This window comes from Phalaenopsis equestris, unplaced genomic scaffold, assembly GCF_001263595.1.
Source record: "Phalaenopsis equestris unplaced genomic scaffold, ASM126359v1 Scaffold000053, whole genome shotgun sequence".
NCBI lineage: Eukaryota > Viridiplantae > Streptophyta > Magnoliopsida > Asparagales > Orchidaceae > Phalaenopsis > Phalaenopsis equestris.
The window spans coordinates 1,271,860-1,295,418 of NW_018164495.1; the positions used below are offsets into that span (position 1 = coordinate 1,271,860).

A 23,559-nucleotide genomic window follows, 5' to 3' on the forward strand; every position below is an offset into this window, starting at 1 on the left:
TAATAATCTCATCCCCCCCCCCCCCCAAAATGTTTTTACATATATGAAAGGGTAATTTGGTCTTTAGCCCCTCCTGAAATATCGTTTTGTTCTTTGTTATCCTAGCCATTGCCAAATTGAGTCTAGCGGGCCAATTCCCTCCTCAAAAAAGAGATTGATTCTGTCCCTGTTGTAAAATAATAATAATCATAAATAATGAATAATGAACAAATAAAAAGGTGTGAGCGATTAGAGAGATGCATTCCTTCGGATCAAACATCTCAATATCGTTTAATTGTCTCTTGATTCTAATTATAGAACAGAAGCGAATGGGAGAGATAATAGGAGAGATTGAGGGAGGAGAAATCTGTCGTGCTCGCGTGTGTGCAGAGGAAGAAGAGAAAGAAGTTGTAAAAAGTTTGTGGCTTTGTCGAGAAGGAGAAAGAAGTTGAGGCTATTGTGCAACATTGTGCTCTACCTGAGGAAGGAGGAAGAAAAAGGAGAAGTCGAAGAAGAAGAAGGAAACCTTTGAAGCCAAGCCTTGCTTATAGAGGAAGGAGAAGGCGACATTGATTCCTCATCGTGTCATGTTAGCCTGCAGAAAAAGCCTCAATCGAGAAGAGTAAGGGAGCTGCGAGGCTGTCGAGACTTTTCAAAGAGGATAAAGAACCATGTGTGCGTTGTGCTGTTGAGACACGTCAAAGTCGCAAATAAGAAGAAGAGGAGCTCGAGCTCACGCAGTCAAACAGAGGCCGAAGATAGGAAGAAGTAGAGGGCAGGCCTTCGAGTGTTAAGGCAGATTAATGAAGGATTTAAAAGTAAAGGTAAAGATTAAATTTTACTAAATTAATTATTATAATATTAAAAGATGTATATGTGTGTTTAATGTAAGATTTTATTGAATCAGGATCAAATTTATTAAAATTATGAATTTTGAGGGAGAGTAACATAAACTTTTTGTGCAAGGGAAAAGGAAGATTTTTTGGACAGCCAAAAGATTTTAAGGTACGTTGACTTTTCATTAAGTTAATTAATGAATTTATTGTGTGGGTGTGTTATTTATATAATTTTAATATTGAGTTAGGGATTTAAGAAGTTAGTTTCAAAAGACAAAATATTTTGGATTGTTAATTTTATAGGAGCGGGTAAGAGATAAGTTGAGGTAATTGTTTATACTTTTATTTATATACTTATTTTAATAGCATGTGAAAGATATTAATTATATGAGTAGAATTGAGGAGAATACTTAATTCAAGAATATATTTTTAAAGTGAAGGGTACTTAAGCATGTACTTTCAATTAATATAGGTGTTTGTCCAAAGAAGTAAAGTGAAGGGGTAAAGTACTTCAAAAATCTTTTCAGGCAAAGGCGAGTGATTATTTTCCTTTATGCATTAATTTAATCTTTTAGTAAATGAATAATTGTTTTATTAAATGGTTTAAAATAAAATTTTTAGATATATCTTGTATATTGAAAGTCTAAAATGTCACAAGAGATGGAAGGAAAGTAACTTATATATAAAGCACATTTTAAAAAATTATAATTGATATGAAATGAAAGATAAATGTTTAAGTCATACAGAATTATCCCCAGAAGGTATTGACAGAAGATGCAATGTACCTATGCATGTTAAAAAAATGGTAAATGTTTACCTTCAGGTACAATTTGAGGTACTTTCGGGTACAATTTTGAGGGTATCTTCGTACACATTTCTTAAGATACCTTCAGCTACATTTTAAGGATACATTCGGGTATGACACTAATCATGTTATGACTATTAAAAAGATTAAAAATAGTAAATACTTGAAGTACAACGAGAAGATATAAATTTAAAGTTTTAATAAAATAAATTGTATTTTATTTTGATCATTCATGCATAGCATAACATAGCATAAGAAATTAATACATATTAGATTATAATAACTCACTACGTCATACTTATGGTTGCAATTAATGATTTCTTTCATGAAAAGAAAAGTTTTAGTTTGATATGACTGTTAGAAGAGGCTTAATTTATAGGTACCAGTTTATGTTATATTTGATAGTTTATCTGTATTGTTTCTTTCAGATAGTGAAACACTATTCAGTTATGGTTTTAGACATGGTCTTTAGATTATTGTGGTTGTTTTTGGATGTTTAATTTTATTGCTCTTTATAGATTAATGACTCTTTTATATATTGAAAGTTTCTGAAACATTTTGTGAAACATTAAATGAAATGTTAATATTGTCTGACTGCAGTTCCCGCCTTAGTTAATTCTATGCACCAGGACGGCTTGTGACACTTGTATTGATTAACTTTAGAGAAAGATGAAACTGAAGCAACAGAGTAACATAAGGAATGCTACGTTGATTGAAAAGCAGATTTCATTATATTGTAATGTTTACATACATAACTCTAATGTCTTTTACTCCAGTACTTAGTTTATATAGGCAATTGTGTACATGATTGGGAATGTTCTAGAGTACTGAAAAGTTTGGAGGGAATTCAAACTTGGTTATATGCAGAGAGGCAGGATATCAGCCTGTGTATCAGGCAGAGTGTGTAGCTTATATGACAGTTGGTTATAGTGGGGACCAGATGCTTTTTATCTCCCATCAAGTGAACAGTCGAGAGTGTTTGTGAGCATGGTTCGAAGATTGAGAAATTGTGTTGCTGCAAGACATGTCGGTTGGTTGGCCTTGAAAGGAGATGTGATTGATTGTAATTTCATATGAGGATATATGATCCTGAACAAAGTGATGATCATTTTCACATGTTTAGTCCTGAAGAAAAATATTGCATTAATCGTGATAAAAATTGTAAATGTATTATCAGAGTGAAGCGTGTTGGACTAGTATGAAAGATATTGAATTCTTGCAGTTTTCTCCTTATCCATAACACTTCAGTTGTGGCTGCCGCAAGAGCCCTGTACTCTACTTCAATGGATGAGTAAACCACAATTTTCTACTTTGTGATGTCCAGGATGTCATATTTTTTTTTTAGGAAAGTATATCATTATATGGTTTAACAACGATCTTGATAATCACCAACCTAGTAAGAGTCAGAATGTGCATGGAGATTGAGGCGGTTTGAGATCGTGTAAGTTGAGTTGTTTAGGTTTTAAGGATCTGGTTTGAGATCGTGTGATCATGTGATGTTTAGGTGGAGGTTGTGTGTTAGTTGATGCCATGGGTGAGGGCAAGGATGTTGAGGTGGTTGAGCTGAAATGTGGGGATGTTGTGAATTTGAAGTAGTAGGATGATGGGAGATGTAGTTTTGTGATGGCGTATTGGATGATGAGGAGATGATAAGAGTTAGAAGCATTGGTGGACAGTAAGTGGTGGGGAATGTGGTTGGAATGATGTTTCATTGAAGGAAAGGAAGATTCATTAAAAAAACATGCCTTGAGAAAATTATCTTTCTTGTTAGAGAATTGGAGCATCTATAATCTTTGAGGAAAGGTAAGTAGCCAATGTTGGTGGTTGTTTGTGTAGGAGTTCATAAGGTGATATCGGGAGAGATTTTCTGTGAGGCATGCAATTTATAAGATAGTTCGTTGTAAGAAGTGCTTCTATCAAGAATTGAGAAGGCAAATAGCTATATGCATTAGTGTTCTAGCGGTTTCAATAAGATATCTATGTTTGGGTTCAATCGGACCAATTTGTTGGGGTGTGTAAGGATAGTTGATTTGGTATAGAATTCCTTGATAAGAGATAGCGTTGTAGGGTGTTTGAAGTATTCTCTTCACGCCATCCGACCCTAAGATTTTAATGGGGATATTAAATTGAGTTTGAGCAATCTTATGGAATTGAATGAATTTTGATGACATTTCTAATTTGTGAAACATAGAAAAAAAAAACATCTAGAGTGGTCATCTATAAACAATAAGTAATACTTATATCCTTGCCATAAAAAAAGAGAGGGAAAGGCCCCATACATTCAAACGAACAATATAAAATGGTGCAGCAAATCTAGAAGTAAGCCGAGGAAAAGGAAGTTTGTAACTATTAGAAAAGTCACACTCATTACAAAAGAATTTAGAAATAATTATGCTCGATGATTTATTTATTCCAGATATGGTAGCAACAACTACATGATAAGAGTATCCATGGCGTCGGAATAAGAGAACTTTGGACTACTGTGTTGAGGTGGCTATGAGAGCAGTGATTGGATACAACCCTTACCTACGGGTACTTTGAGAATTGTAAGGTTTGTTCGCCGATCCTTAATAGTAAAACCATTGGCATTAAATGTGATTATGCAATTATTGTCTGAGGCTAATTGATGGATTGAGAGTAGAATGTGAGATAGATTTGGTGAATGAAACAAATGAGGAAGTAGAAGCTTATGTTGAGGTGTAAGCAAAATTCCTTATTCAGTGTGATTGATAGGGTGGGTAGAGCCATCCCCAACTATTACCTGATTGTTTTTGTGGTATGGTGTTGGTTTATGTAGCTATTAATAATTGGAGATGAAGTGAGGTGGCTCCTGCATTCAAAATTCATTCAGTGAGTTTTCTTGTTGGATCAGTGTTGAGCAGTTGTGAAGGTAGTATCAGTTTTGTTGTTACTTGAGAGATATGAGCCAAAATTAGTGTGATGCCCACACATAAGTGTTGAATGTCCATTCTTTCCACATATATGACTGGTGATGGGTGTGGTGCGACCTCCCCTGTTTGTGTTGGTTGGAGCTTCTCCTCTATGAGGTTGGTTAGTGGTATACCTTCCTCAACCTCCTTTGTTGATCCTCACTCTCTGGATGAGTTGGTGAAAAGTGTTAAAGCATCTAAACTAGTATCCTTTACAGTTTCAACAACAATGTTTGTTTCCTCATTGCAAGCAATGAGTACAAATCATCTTGCTCTAACTTTGTTGTGATAACAGTTGTAAAGGTTGATAGGAAGGAGGAAGGTAATTCGTGTTGTGGAGAAGCAAACACGTAAATCACATAAGTATACACACCGATCAAGTAGTATACAAATTATGAGTCTGAGTTATTGATCCCACAAACAACTTTGTTAAATTTCAAGCAAATTTAAGTAATAGTTTACTAATCCTAGATCTAGTCCAAAATGTTTAAGATTTCTGTGTTTTGAAAATTTCTAACACTTAAAAAAATAAATTAAAGTGAAACTATTTTTCTATTAGTTTGAAATTCTTCCTTGAATTAGTTCAGTAAACCTAGGTTCTTTCAAGTGATTCTCCTAATTTAATTGACAATCGGAGCCTATTCCAAGTAATAACAAGCGTTGGAATTCCATATTATAGTTAAGTTCCTTTAACCCTACAAGAATTCCTAGCTATCCACATTCTCCGAAAAGATTGCAAGAATCTAATGACAATATTTATATGTACTAAACTCATGTGTTTCAACCTAGTTGTGCTTCTAAGCTTCTTCAGATAGTCCATGATTACAACTAATTCTAACAATTCAAGGGGCTAGTTCGAATGTAAATTAAGATTCAATAGATAAAACATCAACCTAAGATTTCAAAAGTTTAAGAATCTAGCATGAATTTCTCTAGATTTTAAATAAAATCAATCCACAAATAATAATAATAATAATAAAACTTAAGTGCTCAACATGTTTGAAGACAACAACATAATTTGCATTAAATCCATTCATATCAAGTATAATCAGAGTACAAAGTAGAAAGAAAGAACTAGAATGAAGAAACATTTCTTTCCCATGAATAGACTGCTTCCTCGATCTCCTCCTTACACAATACAATGATATAAAACTCTTTTTCTTGCACTACAATACAAAACACACTCTCTAAGCCTTCTTCTAAACTCTCCCCAAGTATGACCGTCTATAGAATGTTGTGAGCGTCCCTTGATACAAAGAAATACACCCTTATATGCTCCCCACGTTGGAACCATAGACCAAACACCAAAACCGTCCCAAGTCGGAGGTGGGGCAGGGGGTGGGGAGAGTAGGAGGCATCGGGCTGGGTGTGGCGGTGCTGGCTTGCGACACTGCATTTCGTGACTACGTGTCATCAAATTAGGGCTTCTAGTGTCAAAGCGCTAGCCTAGTGGCAAGGCGGCACTAACATTGGGCACCGAAGAGCAGTGGCGCAAAGGGCCTCATGCCGGAGTGTCACCTTCCCTGGATTCTTCTCTGGAATAGAGTGCATCGGGCGCCGGGGCGCTTGCTTGATGATGTGGGGCACAAGACAACTACAGCGTCCCAATCTGGATCGAACCGGTCCAGGCTTTCCACAGTGGGAGGCCAACTCTTTCAAGGGGGTTGCCTGCCTAATTTCAAAAGAGGGGTCCACTCATAGTTATCATAGGGTTATTTATTTCCTTTGTGATGTCTAGGGTTTTAGTTTTTATCATGTTTTTTTAAGGACAGTTGTCGGCATCGCTATATTTCCGTGATTCAGGGTTGTATCCAAGGGTTGACCGGTGCTTCGACTGTATCTTACTCCCAATGGGGTGATAATTATTCCCCATCCTTCTCACATCACTCCCTGTCGCCCGCACTTGTTGTAGCCGCCTCAAAATCTTTTGGTTGTTTTCCGGTAGATTCCTATCTTCCAACCGGCTGTCCTCGCTACCGCCACCCTAGAAAAACATCTTTTTGTTGTCCTGTAATCTACCAAATCCGCCGTCCCTGCAACCATTAGCCCCCCTTGCTGCTCAAGCCTAGAACGACAGTTATCTGTTGTTTTCCTGGTTATCTGGCCATCTTTCTTGGTAATACTACCCAAGACAACAACCATACTTGTTCCAACGACTTCACACTTTCCTCTCGTTGCTACCAACACCCCTTTGTTGTCGCCACACCTTCCAGCTATTAATCACCCATTTCTACCTCTCGAAAGTCCAAAACCTCACCGGTCACCACCATCACCCCAGGATCAACCCTAATTTGAGTTTGTGTTGTCATTTGTTGTAATTTTAGATTTTCATTTGTTTTGTTGTAATTTCCTATTGGAAGTTGGTAATAATATTAGTTTTTCATTGTTGTTTGGTATAACACTGGTATCATTCAGAATCAAAGCTAGCTTAACCCTCGTCATATTCTAGGGTTATCAAAATTCTAACAATACCGAACCCAATCTCCACCCAAAGCCCCACACCTTTGCTGATTTTTCAAATCAGCCCAGAAAACTTTTTTCCCAACACTAGACTAACCCAATACCCCCTTTCACCGCTCAAAACCCAAACCCTAACCACGTCACCGAAGAGATAATTGTCGGAAACCTGGTCAAGAGAAAATAACACAATGTCGCCTATGGGAAATCCACAGAGAAATGTCTAGAAACACTCTATGAAAAATATGCAGCGAGAAATTCTCCAACTGCAATAGAGGTTTGTCTATGAAAAATATGCAGCGAGAAATTCTCCAACTGCAATAGAGGTTTGTCCTTTTCGAGAAGAGACAAACCGGAGGAGTCACCTGTAGACACTGATAATACGTTAAATTGAAAGGATGAAGAACTACTACCCCAAAAAATTCTCACAAAATATCATAGGAGTTGGGATCTTGAAGGAAAGATGGATTTACTGGATTTTGACGGTCGCAGGGATCCATAAGATTCCTTGATTCGTTCCAAGCAGTGAAATGTGTCTTTGAGTACCAGGATGTCCCACCAAACATAATGGTAAAGCTATTTGTCATGAAGTTTAAGAATGACGCATCTCTGTAGTGGGAGAATATGAAGCTTCTTTGGCAATGGGAACAGAAAAACAAAATCACTATCTAGTCCAAGATGAAACGAGAGATGCGGTACAAATACCTACCAGTTCATTACTGACAAGACATGTTCTCGAGACTTCATTACCTAAAACAATAAGATCTCTCATTAGAAGAGTACACAATTGAGTTCGAGCAGTTAATATTAAAATGTGGGCTAGTAGAATCCAAGGAAAATACCATAATTCGATATCTGAGGGGATTGAGATTGTCTATTGACAATTTGGTGCAGTTGCAACCTTATCGAACATTACAGAATAATCATACCTTAGCCCTGAGATGGACAGACAACGTCGCTGAGTGATTTTCACATCTTATAGGAGCATTAGGATCAAGCAGCAAGAGTACACCCATCATAACATCCAAACCAACCCAGCCTAAGAAAAAACTAGTTCAGAGTGGAGAACATAAGACACTAATAAGGTGGCACCGGGGTGTGGGCACGACAACGCTGGCTTGCAGTGCTGCATTTCGTGGCTCCAAGTCGTTAAATTAGAGCTTCTATTGCTGGCCCTGGTGGCGAGGAGGCACCGACATTAGGATTTGGGGGCGTTGAGAGCCTGGCACTGGAGTGTCACATTCTCTAAATTCTTTGGTGGAATAGATTGCATCGGGTGCCGAGGTGCTTGCCTATTGATTTTCCAAATTTGTGCTCCAATTATTCCAAGTTCTGAATTTTCACCTGTATACTACATATAGCACCACAGACACCCTATAAAAGCATAAAATGACACCAGGATTATGAAAAATATCACTATAAACTACATCACATTTAACACGCATCAGAAGGCCATTAAAAATATAAAGAATGACATCTTCATTGTCTGTGTCCTCCAACTATTGAAATGTTGTCTGTCAAGGCTTGATCGCAAGTAGGAATTTAGTCAATGAGAGATTTTTTATAAAGATGTGGTGGAGCTCAATTTTCAACTGTCTGACCTTGAACCAGTCTGTTGATTGATGTCTTTTGGCTAAAGTTTCCCATATTTCAGAGGTTGATTAAAGATTGAATATGTAGGGGCAGAATGAAGTGATATGGTGTAGAGTGCTGCAAAGAGATTTTGATAAATGAGTCGCCAGATGGAGTGTTGAGGACTTGGTGATGTTTGGCCATTTGTGTCCCGAGTTTGTGAATAACATGTAGAGGAGCTATTGAAGAAACCTTCAAAGCCATTTGCCTTGAATAAATTGAATACTTATGATTTTCTGTTATGATAGTGTTTTGCAATGAGTTGAATATTTGTGATAGTTCAATGTTTGATATAAGAAATTTGAGAAGGAAATTTGAGGAACAATCATGATGTAATCAGAATAGGATTCTATTTGCTGGTATGACATAATGAATCTGACGCAATTAAGTAGAGAGAAGAAAAAGGATAGATGTTTTGAGGGGAAGATTCTTTACCAGTACACTAATATCATGATAAAGATCAAAGAAAACTGAAGCATAAGAGTAATAGAAAGAATATTATGTCGATTGAAAAACAGATTTCATTATACTGTAATGCTTACAAACATAACTCTATTGTCCTTTTGATGTGAGTGTCTCCGCGTGCGGGATTTTCCATGACCCACAGACTCTCGTCTGCTCGCCTAAACCGAACTGATCCAGGCCCTTCTCTGTTTTGGTAGTGTAGGCCGGTTCCTTAGACCACTCCTAGTTATTCTATTATCATAAATTTTCTTTCGTGGGATTCTAGGGTTAGTTTAGTTGTGTTTCTGTCGGGACAGCAGTGGGTATCCCCTGTTTTCCCATCTAAGTCAGTATCAAAGGGCCGGTGGTGTCCCGAGTGTATCTAGTTCTGAGGTGGTGATTCTCTTCCAAGATTCAAGTGATGCTTTGGTTGTATCTACCTTTTCCATGCCCCGCATCCGCCCCATCACTCCCGGCCACACCTTCTCCTTACCACAGCCACATAGAACAGCCTCCTGGTGCTATTTGTTTGTTGTCCTCCTGCAGAACCAGCCACCAGCCACTCCTTTTGCTGTTTCCTTCTGCCTCCACCCTTCTTCACCCTTGCCGCATCGCCAACGCTATCCGGAAAGCAGCAGACCTGCTGTTTTTTTACTGTCCACACCCAAAAAAACGCAACAACCGTTGTTATAGTTCATCCCACTGTCCATACCAATATACCCGCCACTTGCCACCCCTTTCAAACCCCATAGCCGAACACCACCACCCCTGGATCAAACCCTAGTGTGAGATTTATTTGTTGTGTCTGTTATTATTTTCCCTTTCAATGTGTTAGTTGTAACCATCTATTGGCTTTTTCAGTAACAATATTTGTTTGTTTATTGTTGTTTGGGTTAACTTTACTATCACTTTTACTCCAACACTTAGTTTATATAGGCAATTGTGTACATGAATGGAAATGTTCCGAAGTACTGAAAAGATTGGAGGGAATTCAAAAATGGTTATATGTCCGAGAGGCAGGATATATAGCCTATTTATCAAATCAATTGTGTAGCCTATATGATAGTTGGTTATAGTGGGGACGCGGTTAAGTATAACAAAAAGAATAAATCAAAACAAACATTGAAGAATAAAGACAATGACCGACCATTTATTTACTGATCCTCTACCATCATATTCTTCCCCCCACTTTTCCCACCATGATTGATCATTATGGGATCCATGCTTGTAAGCTCCTTTTTTGGCCCAACCTTTGGCATCATATTTTTCCGACCTAAGAAATCAGTTAAAGTTCATAATTAAGATGGCATTGAATAAATATATCCTTCAAGCAAAGTATTTAATGGTGACAGTTTGATCGCATAAACGTACCAATTCTCATACCATTCAGCATTTTCTGAACCTGATTTTGCTTGCTTCTGTGCGCTCCTCTCTATCCTTGCAAGATTACTGCAACCACCACCAAGGGCAGTATACATTCGTAACCAAAAAGAAAAAAAAAAGATCTGACATTGAAATTACTTCACGTGAAGAGTATTGGTTCATGATTTGTAACGTTCAATTGCATATAAAGCCTATAATTATAATCTAATAACATGGCTATTAATAGCAAGGTAAAAAATTAGACAGGAAAGTTCCACGCTCCTGTGAGAAAAATAATTATAGTGCGAATTAACAATAGAATAAATCAATATGAGTTACAAAGAGGACAAATATGAGAGTGGCGGGGACTCCCAAATATTATTTCAAAAAGAGACTGCATGGAAAGAATCACAGTTGGCATGTGAAGTCTGTGGTGGTGGAGAAAGCTTTTGGCCAAAAAGAAAGAGGCGTATGAGCACAATGAAGAAGGCTTATTTCAACAAGGTGACAATGATGACGTTCGGAGAGAATGGAAAGAGCATCGAACTTTTACTTAATCCAGTGAAGATATATCTGATATATTAATAATAACTACCAAAAGAGGTGATTAAGAAGATCAACACATTAGAATAAATAAGTTCTAATGGATAAGACGTGGCAAAAGATGAAGCATTAGAGGGCAACTCATGAATTTCATTTCAAAAACATGAACTATAGACATTGAGATGCAATGGATGAAGATGCAAGTGACACATGTTTATAATATTAGATGTTCTAGAATCGTGGAGGGTTTACAAAGAGATGATGTCATTACTTAGTAGATGCATTGTAGGCAGAGAAAGCAAGAATAGTTTTTTGTCAAAGAAATTCAAAGATAATATCTTTAGTTGTTCATTTCATATGGATAGCTTCAGTGTGAAGCTCCTGAACAAAAAACGAATGCGGTGAGAATTCAATGGAGACATTAATATTTAGAAAAAACAACTTGGAATTGAGATAGATTTTTTTGTCATTTAAGAGATGCATAAGACATTTCTAAGGGAATATGATGTTGCATTAGAGAGAATTGTTGGACTAGGGTAAGTGATGGGGAATTTGGTGTGGTCGCCAATATGAATACTTTTAGTAGGGGGGCAATGGAGGGCAAATATGAAATCAAACCCGAGTTAAAGATCCACTCGGTGGTGTTCGGCACGGAGTGATGAGTAATCTTAGGGAGAGTATATTTTGTGGTGTGGAGTGGTGATGAGTTTGTGAACGAAATTGGGATATCAATGTGTCAAGTGATCTTGTTGATAACATACTAGGAATTTATCGATGCAAGGATGCGTGTCGTGCTGAGATATTTGCATTCATTGGCATAATCCTTGACTATTTTGAGGTCCAGATGGTCTTCCTCAACAGAATAACCAAGGAAGGCTAAGACATTGACAATAATTTTGATGTGTTGCATGTAATCAGTGACGACTTTAGTGTCTTTAGTTAGAAGACGCAGATCTTTCAGTTGGGTGATTTGTTCTCATAATGGTTTGGCATAGGTGATGATCAAGATATTCCATGTTTATTGTAATGTACAACTAGATGCAATAAAAAATACAAGGTTTGGGGAGAGCCAGGATAAAAAATACAGCTGACCATAGAACTAAGAACAAGTTGATCCTGGCAAACCCACGGGGAGAAATTTGGGTTTAGAGAATTATCCGTGGTAGGGAGAGTTTATTCTGAGCAAGAATAAAACCTGTCAATGTACCCAAAGAGATTGTAGAGGACAACATAAACTTAGAAGCGCTTGGATGAGTAGTTTGTGGGTGCAAGTTTGATTTGGGTGTATTATTAATAAAGATAAGAGTGGGTTTTTTATCAAGTGGAATGATAATGGTACAGGCATTTAGGTAGTATGTGGATAATTGTTATGGCTATGGGGAAGGGCTTCTCTATTTGGACAGTACACAAGTGAAGATGATGGCAGTTCAAGCGCTTTCTACTCTCATTGAAGATTGGATAACCGAATGCCAAAGGATTATTATAGAGCGACAACTCGACTGTTATGGATTACCTCCGAAGTAGCATGGATAACCGGTGCTGACAATGTGAGATTTCCAACAATCAAAACTTTGGTTTTTTGTCCAGAATCAAATTATTTTCCAACAAACTTTCAAGAGTGACAATAACGTACTCATACTTGCGCAAGAATGACTATAGATAAGGATTTTGTTTTGAAAGTTGTAAATGTAGATGATCCTCTTTTTGTTTTTTTGCAAGAGCATAAGAGTCATCTTGTTTAATGTCCTTGGACAAAATTTTATTGTCTTTTCTTTTTGTACTTTCGTTTGATTGATGCAAATGCAATATTTCATGGATGATCATTCGGCCATGGACTTAAATTAAGTGAGACAGGGTAGGTCGGCAGTTGGAGAAGAGAGGATAGATGAGGTTGGCTAAGAATACTTATGGATATGATATCATTTAGAGGGAATAGAATTTGATATAGAGACAAATACAATCTCGCTTTTTATCCATTCACATACAAGTGTATAAATATACAATTACATGCTTGACAAGAAACAAGGTATACAAATAGCAATCATAATTCCTATTCAAATTTTCTTCCTAATATAGAAAATAGTGAAGTTTAGGATAATATTAACTTCACCTTCAAAATATTTTCTTGGCATAGAAAGATAACCAAGAAAACTATACGATGGAAGATAGTGGTCTTTAAGAGTTTCCTCTAATTTATAGTAAGATTAACTCCGCTTCAAGCAACATTCATAGCATAGAAAGATAACTAAAGGAACTATATAATGGTAGATGGTGCTTTTTATAAGTTTCCTTTGATAAAGATCATTCCTTAAATAGCATTCCTATTCTGCCAGATGTAAGAGCAAATTAAATTTAGTGATACTTTCATACTTTTTGTTATATACATAGAGTAACATTATCCGGGTAAAGCAACTCGGAAAAATTTTTGAAATAGTTTTCCCTTGTATAATCTTGCATCGAGGCTTAACAACAACTACAATTACCTCATTAAATCTCAAACTGCAAATAAACCCATAATTCCAAAATTTCATACCCGAATAAATTGTCATCAATTAAAGCAATAGAATCTGAAAAGAAGCGGGACTTTAAATCTTTGGAAAATTGCAGTAGCTTAGGGAAAAAAATGTCCCAGTTGAGGATAGGCGAAACAACAAATCAATGGACATTTATCCTGGGAAGTGCGTAAAATGAGTTATATATCTACAAAAAAGGCTTAACAGATCAAATAACCTAAAATATTTTATACATCACTACAAATTTCTCAATTATCCTGACCACCATTTCCTAAAAAATTTCTTCCTCTACATTCAGAACTTTCAGTCCTTCATATTTCTCTAGATTTGATAACCTTGACTCTATGTCCAACCTAATTAGAAATGTGTTTGGGCACATCATATGCATCTATATACATTATTTTTGAACAAAATATCATCAAAACTAATCCTAAGACAAAATAGATCATTCGTACATGATATAAATAGGTTGGTATTTCAAATTAAATTTGTGCCTACTAGTATCCAAGAACAAATGTATTTATTCCGTAAAGACATGAAAAATATGTTATGTAAGCTTATACACGTTTGAATTTTAGTGTGTTGAGATACTCAACCTCCATTCATCTTGGTAGAGAATTTCTTGCCATGTCTCCCACCATGAATCTCCATCAGCATTTTTTCCAGATTTCTCCGCACCTAGTAAAATAAAGTAGACAAATATTGCAAAATTTTGCACAATTATTAAAAATGTTTACATGAGATATATCAAGAGAAGTGCTTCGGAGAATCATTTATGAAGCATCCATTACATAATCTCAAAAAATATGTGCTGACACTATAAATTTATAGTCTTTCAGGAAAATTAAACTGGCATGAAGATGACCAATGTAAATCTACATATGCAAAAAGAAATGAGGCGGCTATAATAATATAAATTTCATCATAAAAATGTCCACCAATTAATTGTTGAGCACATAAACACAAATACAAGACATAACTAAAATTCCATTATGAAAAAGAAAGCATTCATTCATTATTCTTAAAAAAGCGTCATTCTTAAATGGCCATTGTGCAGAGGAATACAAAAATACATCCTGAAATTGCTAGATTAATCCATTTGTATAAAGAAAATACAAAAAAAAAAAAAATCACCCTCACCCTTCTATAATATTATGTATTATGACTGATTTCTGCTATTTAGTAATTATAAACCTGGTGTTTGTTACTTTGAAAGGTTCTAAACATCTTAATAAAGAGACATCCTTAACCAGTTACCTCCAAGAAGCTGCCTTGAACATTTTTATCAAAAGTTTGCTAGGCACTACAGTAAGGCTCACCATGGTGGATGCAATTTCTTGAATAACGATGGCTTTAATTAGATATCAAAGGGAAATATTAAAACTACTGCCAGACCTAAAATAAAACTATTATTTTAATGCAATATGCAAAAATAAATTATATAGCTTTAGCCGACCCCACTTACTATAACAACAAGATATCCATGAGCTAAGCTGATTTCAGTAGGCCATCCACATTCATAATTTTGTGTAAAATGTCTATAATATTTGCAGCTGAGACTGGCACTCACCAAAAGTTCAGTCCACTTTCCCTTTCCTTCTATTTCCACATCATTGATTTTTGGGATCCTAACTAACTAATCATCCATCTGTAGATTATTGTAATTATTCTGTAAGTATTATTCAGCCACTCATCAATGCATGACCAATTTCAGGTCTGCTTGGGGCAGCTGCAGATTATATATAAGAAATTATCATGACAATCTGATAATCTACAGATTATCATGACAATCTGATAATTGTTTGAGGGAACTTATTCAGAATAGCTTATTTGCAGTTGTTGTTGAATAAATGACCATTCTGCCCCTGTTTGATGATTTTATTTGCAACAGAACTGTATGAGAAAAATAATAGATAAAACAGAAGCCACAAACTGTTACACATCAGCTCAAAAAAAATAACATACACTGCTCACTCCCTCGTGAGTATCAAAAGAAATAAAATAAAGAGAAATATAATTACAACTACAATTAAAAATATTAAAATGTTTAATTTAAAGTTCTGACGTCGTCTGTCCCCAGCTACACAGTCCTCCTGGAAAACATCGTACCTGGATCACTATTGACGGGAATATGTCGAAATGTTGGGCCAACGGAAGAAACCGCATCGCGCTGAAGCGCCCCTCCGACAACCATAGAACTGTCTCTCACTGTTGTGAGGCTACTGTGACATAAGTAAGGGAATTGGTAGTCTGCAGTAACACAACACAACTCAAGAGATCCTGAAAATACTAGAGCTCATGTTTCTATAGAGATAAACAATAAAGAAATTATTTGTTAAATTAGAAAATTAAATTAAGTTATACATAACTATAAGAGACCCGAATTAAACGACAACTGTGTTGAACGAAACAAGCATAAAAAAGAAATGTGAGCATGCGGTCTCAAATAAGTAACTACACCAACCCACGTGTTTGTCACTAAACGAAGACAGTGGACCTTCAAAAAAATGAGTTCTTGGTTCCTGGGATACATGTGTCTATCACCAAAAAAAGTCATCTAGTAGATCATCATATACCGCTGCAATGAGAAGAAGAGAGGACCTAGTTTTCCTTCTTTAAGATTTCACACGCAATACCAATAGGATACGATCATCCTGTGCTAGATGTATATATCACCAAAAAGAAGGTCATCCACATAAATCCTCAAAATCCGTTGCACCCAAAAGAATTGAGGATATCGGTTGTCTTCATTAGGAATAAACATGCAACACTACATAACAACAACGAATCGGTCATCCAGAAGAACTCATAAGGCCATATTTTTCATCATTCATCATTGACCTCCAACAACCACAAAAAAAGGAAAAAACAAAATAAAACAAAAACAAAGGATTACAAATAAATTTCAAACACGTCATTCTTATATATTTTAAAGTTTTAATGAAACAAATAAAATTCTTAATAAAATCATAAGTTCCAAATTCACAATACAACGAAATACATACGAAATAAACCTATAGTCAAATAAATAAAAAAGAGTAGTTGAATCAACATCCACAAATAGTATCTGTGATAGACTCCCTCAAAGCAATCATCTCGGCTACACCTTCACCGTCCTGAGTTTCAAATTCATTCGTCTCGATCTCATCCTCATGTAATGAATGCCCAACCTGAAATTCTAAAGGTTCTAGAGAGGCATGCAACTGATCGTCATCAGTCAGACAGAAATTTGTATCTGATTGAGAGGGATGTCGTCGGATGAATTTGTGTAAGTGTCATAGTGGCCACCACAATATGCATCTATTTGCGAAATGGATACGACGACATATGACGTAGGATGACTGATTTCTTCTTCCACACCCCAAATGTTCTTTCAATTACTCCACGTAAGGAGGAGCAACGTTTGTTAAGCATTTCTTTTCTACAATGGATCGTGCCACTTGCTCTCTCAAAATTAGGAATATGGTATCAGATGTCCGGATAGGGCTTCAGGTAGCCCTCTGCATCGAATATCCGGCATCAACCAAATAATATTTGTCAGTTAAGAAATACACTATTAATGACAAATACTACATACAAGTAATAGGTTAACATAGCTAAACAAAGCTGGAGGAGGGTGAGGCAAACACTACGTTCAATTCCTAGTTGCATAGAAAAAAAGACGACTATCATGTGCACTTACTTCTCATCCCGTCATTACAAATGTGAATCACATGTTGAAGTCTCATACTGTCATGATATTTTGCGTAGTTGAACCACTCCGAGCAATGTACGTGACCTTTTTGTGGCTGAGTAGTCGGGCATCTACGTGCGTACCGTCGATTACCCTAATATAGTTTTGTTTTTCATTGTTAGAAACTCATTACATCCAGAAGTTAACATAATACACTAATAAAACTTACCTTAAAATATGGCATATAACGGGAATCATTGGCAATTTGTTCAGAAGCAGTAGCGAACAATGGATCATCTGACCTAATGATTTGCGACGCTAACCTCACAAGTGCTTGCACAACTTTGGAGAAGTATCGGTTAATTGTTTCTGAGGAATGTTGAAATCGTTTCATAGCTCCTCTAACTAATTTGTTCTGTGAGAGAATGTATAATGTTATAGTCAACACCTCCCTAGTTGTCGTTCTGGAGGACATTGGAGGTCATGATTAAGACATAACTCGTTAAGAAGATTCATAAAAATGGGTGCAGTTATTCGAAAAATGTTATTGTACCTTATCGGATATCCAGAAAGGATCTCACCAACTCATTTATCCCCAACAAAGGAGGACGTCATGTGAGGTATTTAACTAGTGCTGGAGCGGTAGTACTCCAACAACAATATTGCAATAGTTGCAGCACATGACATTCTTTTACGGCGTTCTTGCTGTGGATCCATCCTAAAAGAAGAAATGTATTAGTATCAAGTAAAGTAGTAGCAGCAAAATGAAATATTAAAAATATCAAGGACTACAAAAGCATCAAAAAGGAATTATGTTGTTCTGGAAAATAAATAAAACTGTCGAAAAAAATACCAAAAAAAGAGCTAGAGACATCAAAATATAAAATATATGCATTCTTCCACCAAAACACGCAAATATTCAATGCGCAGTTTGGGCCGCAGTGCCATGAATATTTGCCTAAGGGAAAGGTCCTCAAGTTTTTTGACACATTTTGCATGAAAGCGCATATCAACAACTACTTCTGGAATAGAATCCAAAGTCCCAATATAGTTTATGATGGTGCGTCAAGGGGAGCAGCAAGCGGCGAAGCTGCAAAAGCATCAATCTATCTATCGAATGAGCTTTTCACGAAAATTTCCTTATCTTTCTTCCTCCTGGTAAGCTTGAGCCTCTTTGACAGGGAACTAGACTCCTCCATCTTCTTCTGGTTAATATTAGGTCATTTTCGCCAGTTATAACCTGCTCAGGTGGCAATTCATCTGGTATGCCTGCAAACCCCAACTCGCTTGGGTTGAATGCATGTTTTCCCATCGAGACAACCCCCTTAAACATTATGTCCAGTTTATCTTCGAACTCCGGCTCAATTTTGCACTGCTTATATTTTTTTGCTATTGGCATTGCTTGTAACATTGTAGGGGATAAGCGAGGTTTAGAGGGCTTGTTAGTTAAACCAAAACATTCTTAGAATAAATCAAATGAGAGTATAATTATTACCTCTAATTTCTCGACCCACCATTCATATGGAACATTGATTTTTCATTTGATTGAATCCTAACCCAACCCGATGAATCCACGTTTCAGCTCCTTCCATATTTTTCACTCATTTAATTGATCACATTTATTTTTGAATTTTAACATGTTGTGATCCTTTTCCGTCAATTCTTTGAACCTCTTTCCAATATTTTGTCAACAATCCTTGTTAAAATATGTGATTGGCTTATTTCCGAGCTCATTTAATACAGAGATTGCAAAAAATATACGTTACTTCCTTATCCCACATAGCTGACGGACCCACTTCATTCGTTTTAGCCATGTTGGAACTAATGAAGAATTAATAATTAAACAAATGAAATAAAGATATAATATCTTGTTAAATCATAGTGCAATGAGGACGAAATAAGTCTAAATAAAAAAACTGAGAATAATGAAAACTACAAAATAAAACTGAAAACATTGCCTCATATATGGCTCCCTTATGCCTCAAATATGCCTCATGTACGGCTCATAGATGGATAATGCCTCAATATATGCCTCAATATTTGCCTCAATATGTGACTCAGTATATGTCTCAATATATACCTCATAATATGCCTCAACATATTTCTCAACATTTGCCTCGAGTATGAAAAAAGCCTCAAGATTTTATTTGTTCAGGGAATATATCTTCAAAAGGATTCGGTATCAAACATCAGTCATTCAACCGCCAAACCCGAGAAAAGCAAGAGACAACTTACCCATCAGATACATAAAATGAACGACCATTTAAAGATGAACAACAGCTCCCACAGTAAAGCATCTTCGAACAGTCCCTCAGATATCTATACCACCAGTAAATCTCATACATAACTTCTTCAAATGAGTTTAGCTATCAATCATTAACCAATCAACTACCAAACCCAATAATAGTAAGAGTGAACTTTCGAATCAAAGCTCTACAAAATTCAAAAGATGAATAACCATCTAAAGATGATCAGTAGTTCCCAATCATAAACAATCATCTTCCAAAAAGTCCATAAAACTATATCAATAACAAACTATCTCATACAAAACATCTCCAAACAGAGACACGATTCGAAGGTAAAACAACATGAGTTCAAATTTCTAAATAGAATCAATCAAATAAGTTCAATTCTCTAAATAAAAAATTTGTTTAATGTAAGACCAGAAATCTTGCTATAAAAAGAAATGAAAAGATGCTTGTAAAAGGGAATCAAACAGTGTAGATAAAAATAAACAATTGCAGAAAAAAAGGAAAAAACCGTTGATATATCCATAAACATGAGCCTAATAAAAGGGAAGGGCATCAAATGAAACACCCTGAATTAAAGACCAACACAACAACTCTCGATCTGGATCACCTTTACACCCATCACCTTGGATATTTTAAGCAACATATATAAGTACCTAGGTGAAATATGAAAATCATAGTTAACTGCATTTCTCACAGTTGAGAAGGTTGAGATTAAAATCACCACCAACTAAAGAGAATATAACTGCTTCCTTAATATAACTGCTTCAAGAAGTTATATAACCAAGCTTCCAACATCAAAAAGAGCATTAAAAAAAAAAATCAGTGAGCAGATTCAGGTTGGGAGGTGAGTCTCATTTTTTCTCAAGAGTAGAAGTGATGATATTAAAATTGTCACCAACTAACCAAGCTTCCTTAATATAATTGCTTCGGGAGCTCCCATCTAGCAACTTTATTACAGCCACCATAAACAACAATAATTAAAAAGGAAACACCAATAACATATACTCTGATATGATGAAATAGTGAATGATTCACAAGAATGTCCACATTAATAAAATCTTCTTCCTTTGTTTCTCATTATTTTGCAAAGCCAAAAGAGTCTCAAGAAAATTGATAAACTTTAGTATATATGAACAAATATCATGCATATATCGATATGAAATGAGTGGCAAATAAAGATTCATAATGCCGACCCCAAATAGTTAAGCTCTCTAATACCTCTTAAATTATTCCCCACTTTTTTAGATTAACCACTCCTCTTCCAGCTCAGCTCAAGTAAGAACAAGACAACTGTCCATATTATCCTTCCAGGTTTATCAAAACATCTATTATTAAACACTTCTAAAGATTAAGAAGATTTGTCCTGAAGCAAAGGCAAATCACCCTTATTCAAATAGAAGTTAAAACTAGCAGAAGAAACAACATTTCCCAACACCTCCAAATTACCTTTATCACCTTAGATTAATCAAACAGATATTTTTCATCATCGTTACCTGTCTCAATAGCATCAAGATCAGTACCCTCATCTCCCTGAATAGCAATATGAAAACCACCTTCACATCCCTTAATACCAAATCTCACAGTTAACTGCTTTTCTCAAAATTCATAACCATCTTCTCAATGCATTTAAATACATTCACCCAACAATTTATCAATGCACATTTCTCACAGTTGCAAAGACAGTAGGGTTAACGAAAACCCAGTAGGAACGGGGCATACCAAAACCAAAAATTGCTGAAACAAATTTCGCAGAGAAAGAGAAAAAGCCCGTGCAATTTCATAGATCGTAAGAGGATAACAAACATTAGAGGATACTGTGTAATACATACATGGAAGAAGAACCATGCAATACAGAGGGATAACCTGCGAAATTTGTTTCAAATGCACAAGATCTCGGAAGGAACGGTACTAGACCATAGACAGGAATGGGAGAGGAGAAGGGCAGACGGGATCGAGGGGTGAGAAATGCTATCGCTGCGGGAAATCGATCGCAAGGCAAGGGCACCGATGTAGGAACGAAGACCGGAACCACGGGCTCACAGGTAATAAGCTGCGGCCATGGCCGACTTTCCCTTACGATATAACATAAATTGTTACGTGCATATCTCAGCAGCTCCTTCGAATGCAGTTACCAAACGAGGGTTCGGCGTTTTAAAAATGCCAAACGCCCAAATAAGCTGCGTCAAACGGACCCTTAATTTATATTCATGTTTTCGTATGCTTCCTATTAGAAGCTCACTTAGGATTATATAAATACCACAAAATGTCTATAATTCAAAGCTAAAAAAAATATTGTATAGATTAAAGCAATCTCCAAAGGCATGTAAAAGGCCTTCCAAGATAACGCTCAACATAAAATTCAAACAAAGTTAATAAAACTATACATTAAAATGCATGGCTGTGAGTGAGTCTTCGAACTACTAGTTTATGTTAACAATATCATGACATGCAGTGAATTGGAATAAATAAAAAATTAAATAATAAATGTTCCAAGAATTTGAAGTAAAAAAGGTAGGCAAGCTAGAGTACTTGCATGCCATTGAAGTTATACACTCACAACATTGAATCTTTATATCACAACAAATATACATACAGACATATTGAAGTAAATCGGTAAGTTAGGATGCAAAATTATCAACAGCCCATAAACTTGGAGATGCTCTAAATGCACAATAATAGAAAAAATCTTCTATTAGAGACTGAAGGGAAGACAAATTTACTTATCAAATACTAGATCTGAGATTATCTACATTTTGGGTGTGGTGAGTCAATCATGTAAAATCCTAAAGAATAACATCTTGGGATAGTACATCAAATTCTAAAACATTTGAAGAAAACCTCAACAAAGGAATTCTATCCAAAAAGGAGGATGATTTGTCTCTTGAAGCATATAAAGATGTAAACTAATAGGAGGTCAAATTTAGAATATTAAACATTCTTCAAATACAACTCGGTGACTTTAAGAAATTAAAAAAAAAAAAAGATGATAGCAAGATTTAGCACAAATACCATAATAACAACACAACAATAAAGTCTTTATCTCACTAAGTGGGTCAGCTACATGAATCTTTTTTCTCCATTGTGTACTATTGAGTGCCATATTTTCATTTAATTCTAATAAATTAAGATCATTTTTTATAAATGTCAAGGTTTTTTTAGATCTACATCTACATTTATTAACATAAGTTGAATCTAACATATCTACTCTCATAACCAGATTATCAGATGGTCATTTAATGTGACAAAACCATCTAAAATGACTCTCTAATCTTGTCTGTCACTGGCGCTACAACAAACCTTTCACGAATATATTTGTTTTGCATTTTGTCTCTAAGTGTAAAGCCACACATCCACCTAAACATTCTCATCTCAGCAGCACTTAACCTAATGCTTCCCTTTTATAGGCCAACATTCTGCGCCATAAAACATTGCAAGTCTCACTGCCATTGTATAAAATTTTTCTTTTAAGCTAAGCAGTACAGGGATTTTTCTATCACACAATAGGCTTGATACATTCCTCCACTTCAACCATCCAACTTGAATTCTACTAATAACATCCCCATCTGTGTCACCATCACTTTGAACAACAGACTTGTTCACTCTTTTTAATCATTTGATCAACCACTATTACAATTCTGACATTAGATCTACTACTATAAAAATTACACTCCATGTATTCAGTGTTAGATCTACTCAAACGGATGCCTTTAGACTCTAAAGTAGCCCTCCATAATTCAAGTTTTTCCTGAACTCTTTCTGACGCGGAGCTTGATGGTCGGCTGAACCGGCCAAGACAGGGTCTCGTTCAACAGAAGACTGGACCGGCCCTGCATGGGGCGGGATTTGTCGCCCACTTTTTTTCCCTCTTTTTTTCATTTCTTGCTTATCTATCTTCAATTTATATGCGTTTGTTGAGTTTAGGGATATGTTATATTCTATTTTATTTCAGATTTCTGCCTAGAGACATTTTTCCTTGTTATGGTTGTATCTGAGAACAGGTGGTGCTTCGGCTGTACCATGCTCCGAGGAGGCTTTTATCCTCTTGTTGACCTCACTTTTGGTTGAGGTCTAGAAAACTTCTTTAATAGCCTAGGTCTAGCCATAAGACTTTCCTATTGACTAGTCTTAGAAAA

At 36.0% G+C, this 23,559-nt stretch overlaps 1 protein-coding gene across 1 annotated transcript in view; it reads right to left on the bottom strand.

Moving 5' to 3' along the window:
- LOC110019171 overlaps positions 1 to 23,559 on the bottom strand; it is a 94,547-nt gene that overhangs the window by 50,873 nt on the left and 20,115 nt on the right. The window contains exons 5-10 of the mRNA XM_020716749.1: positions 17,798 to 17,892; positions 17,404 to 17,589; positions 17,184 to 17,328; positions 14,098 to 14,179; positions 10,455 to 10,532; positions 10,231 to 10,356 (exon numbers count right to left, since the gene is read on the bottom strand). Coding sequence (XP_020572408.1) covers positions 10,231 to 10,356; positions 10,455 to 10,532; positions 14,098 to 14,179; positions 17,184 to 17,328; positions 17,404 to 17,589; positions 17,798 to 17,892 — 712 coding nt within the window. The remainder of the gene's footprint in view (positions 1 to 10,230; positions 10,357 to 10,454; positions 10,533 to 14,097; positions 14,180 to 17,183; positions 17,329 to 17,403; positions 17,590 to 17,797; positions 17,893 to 23,559) is intronic.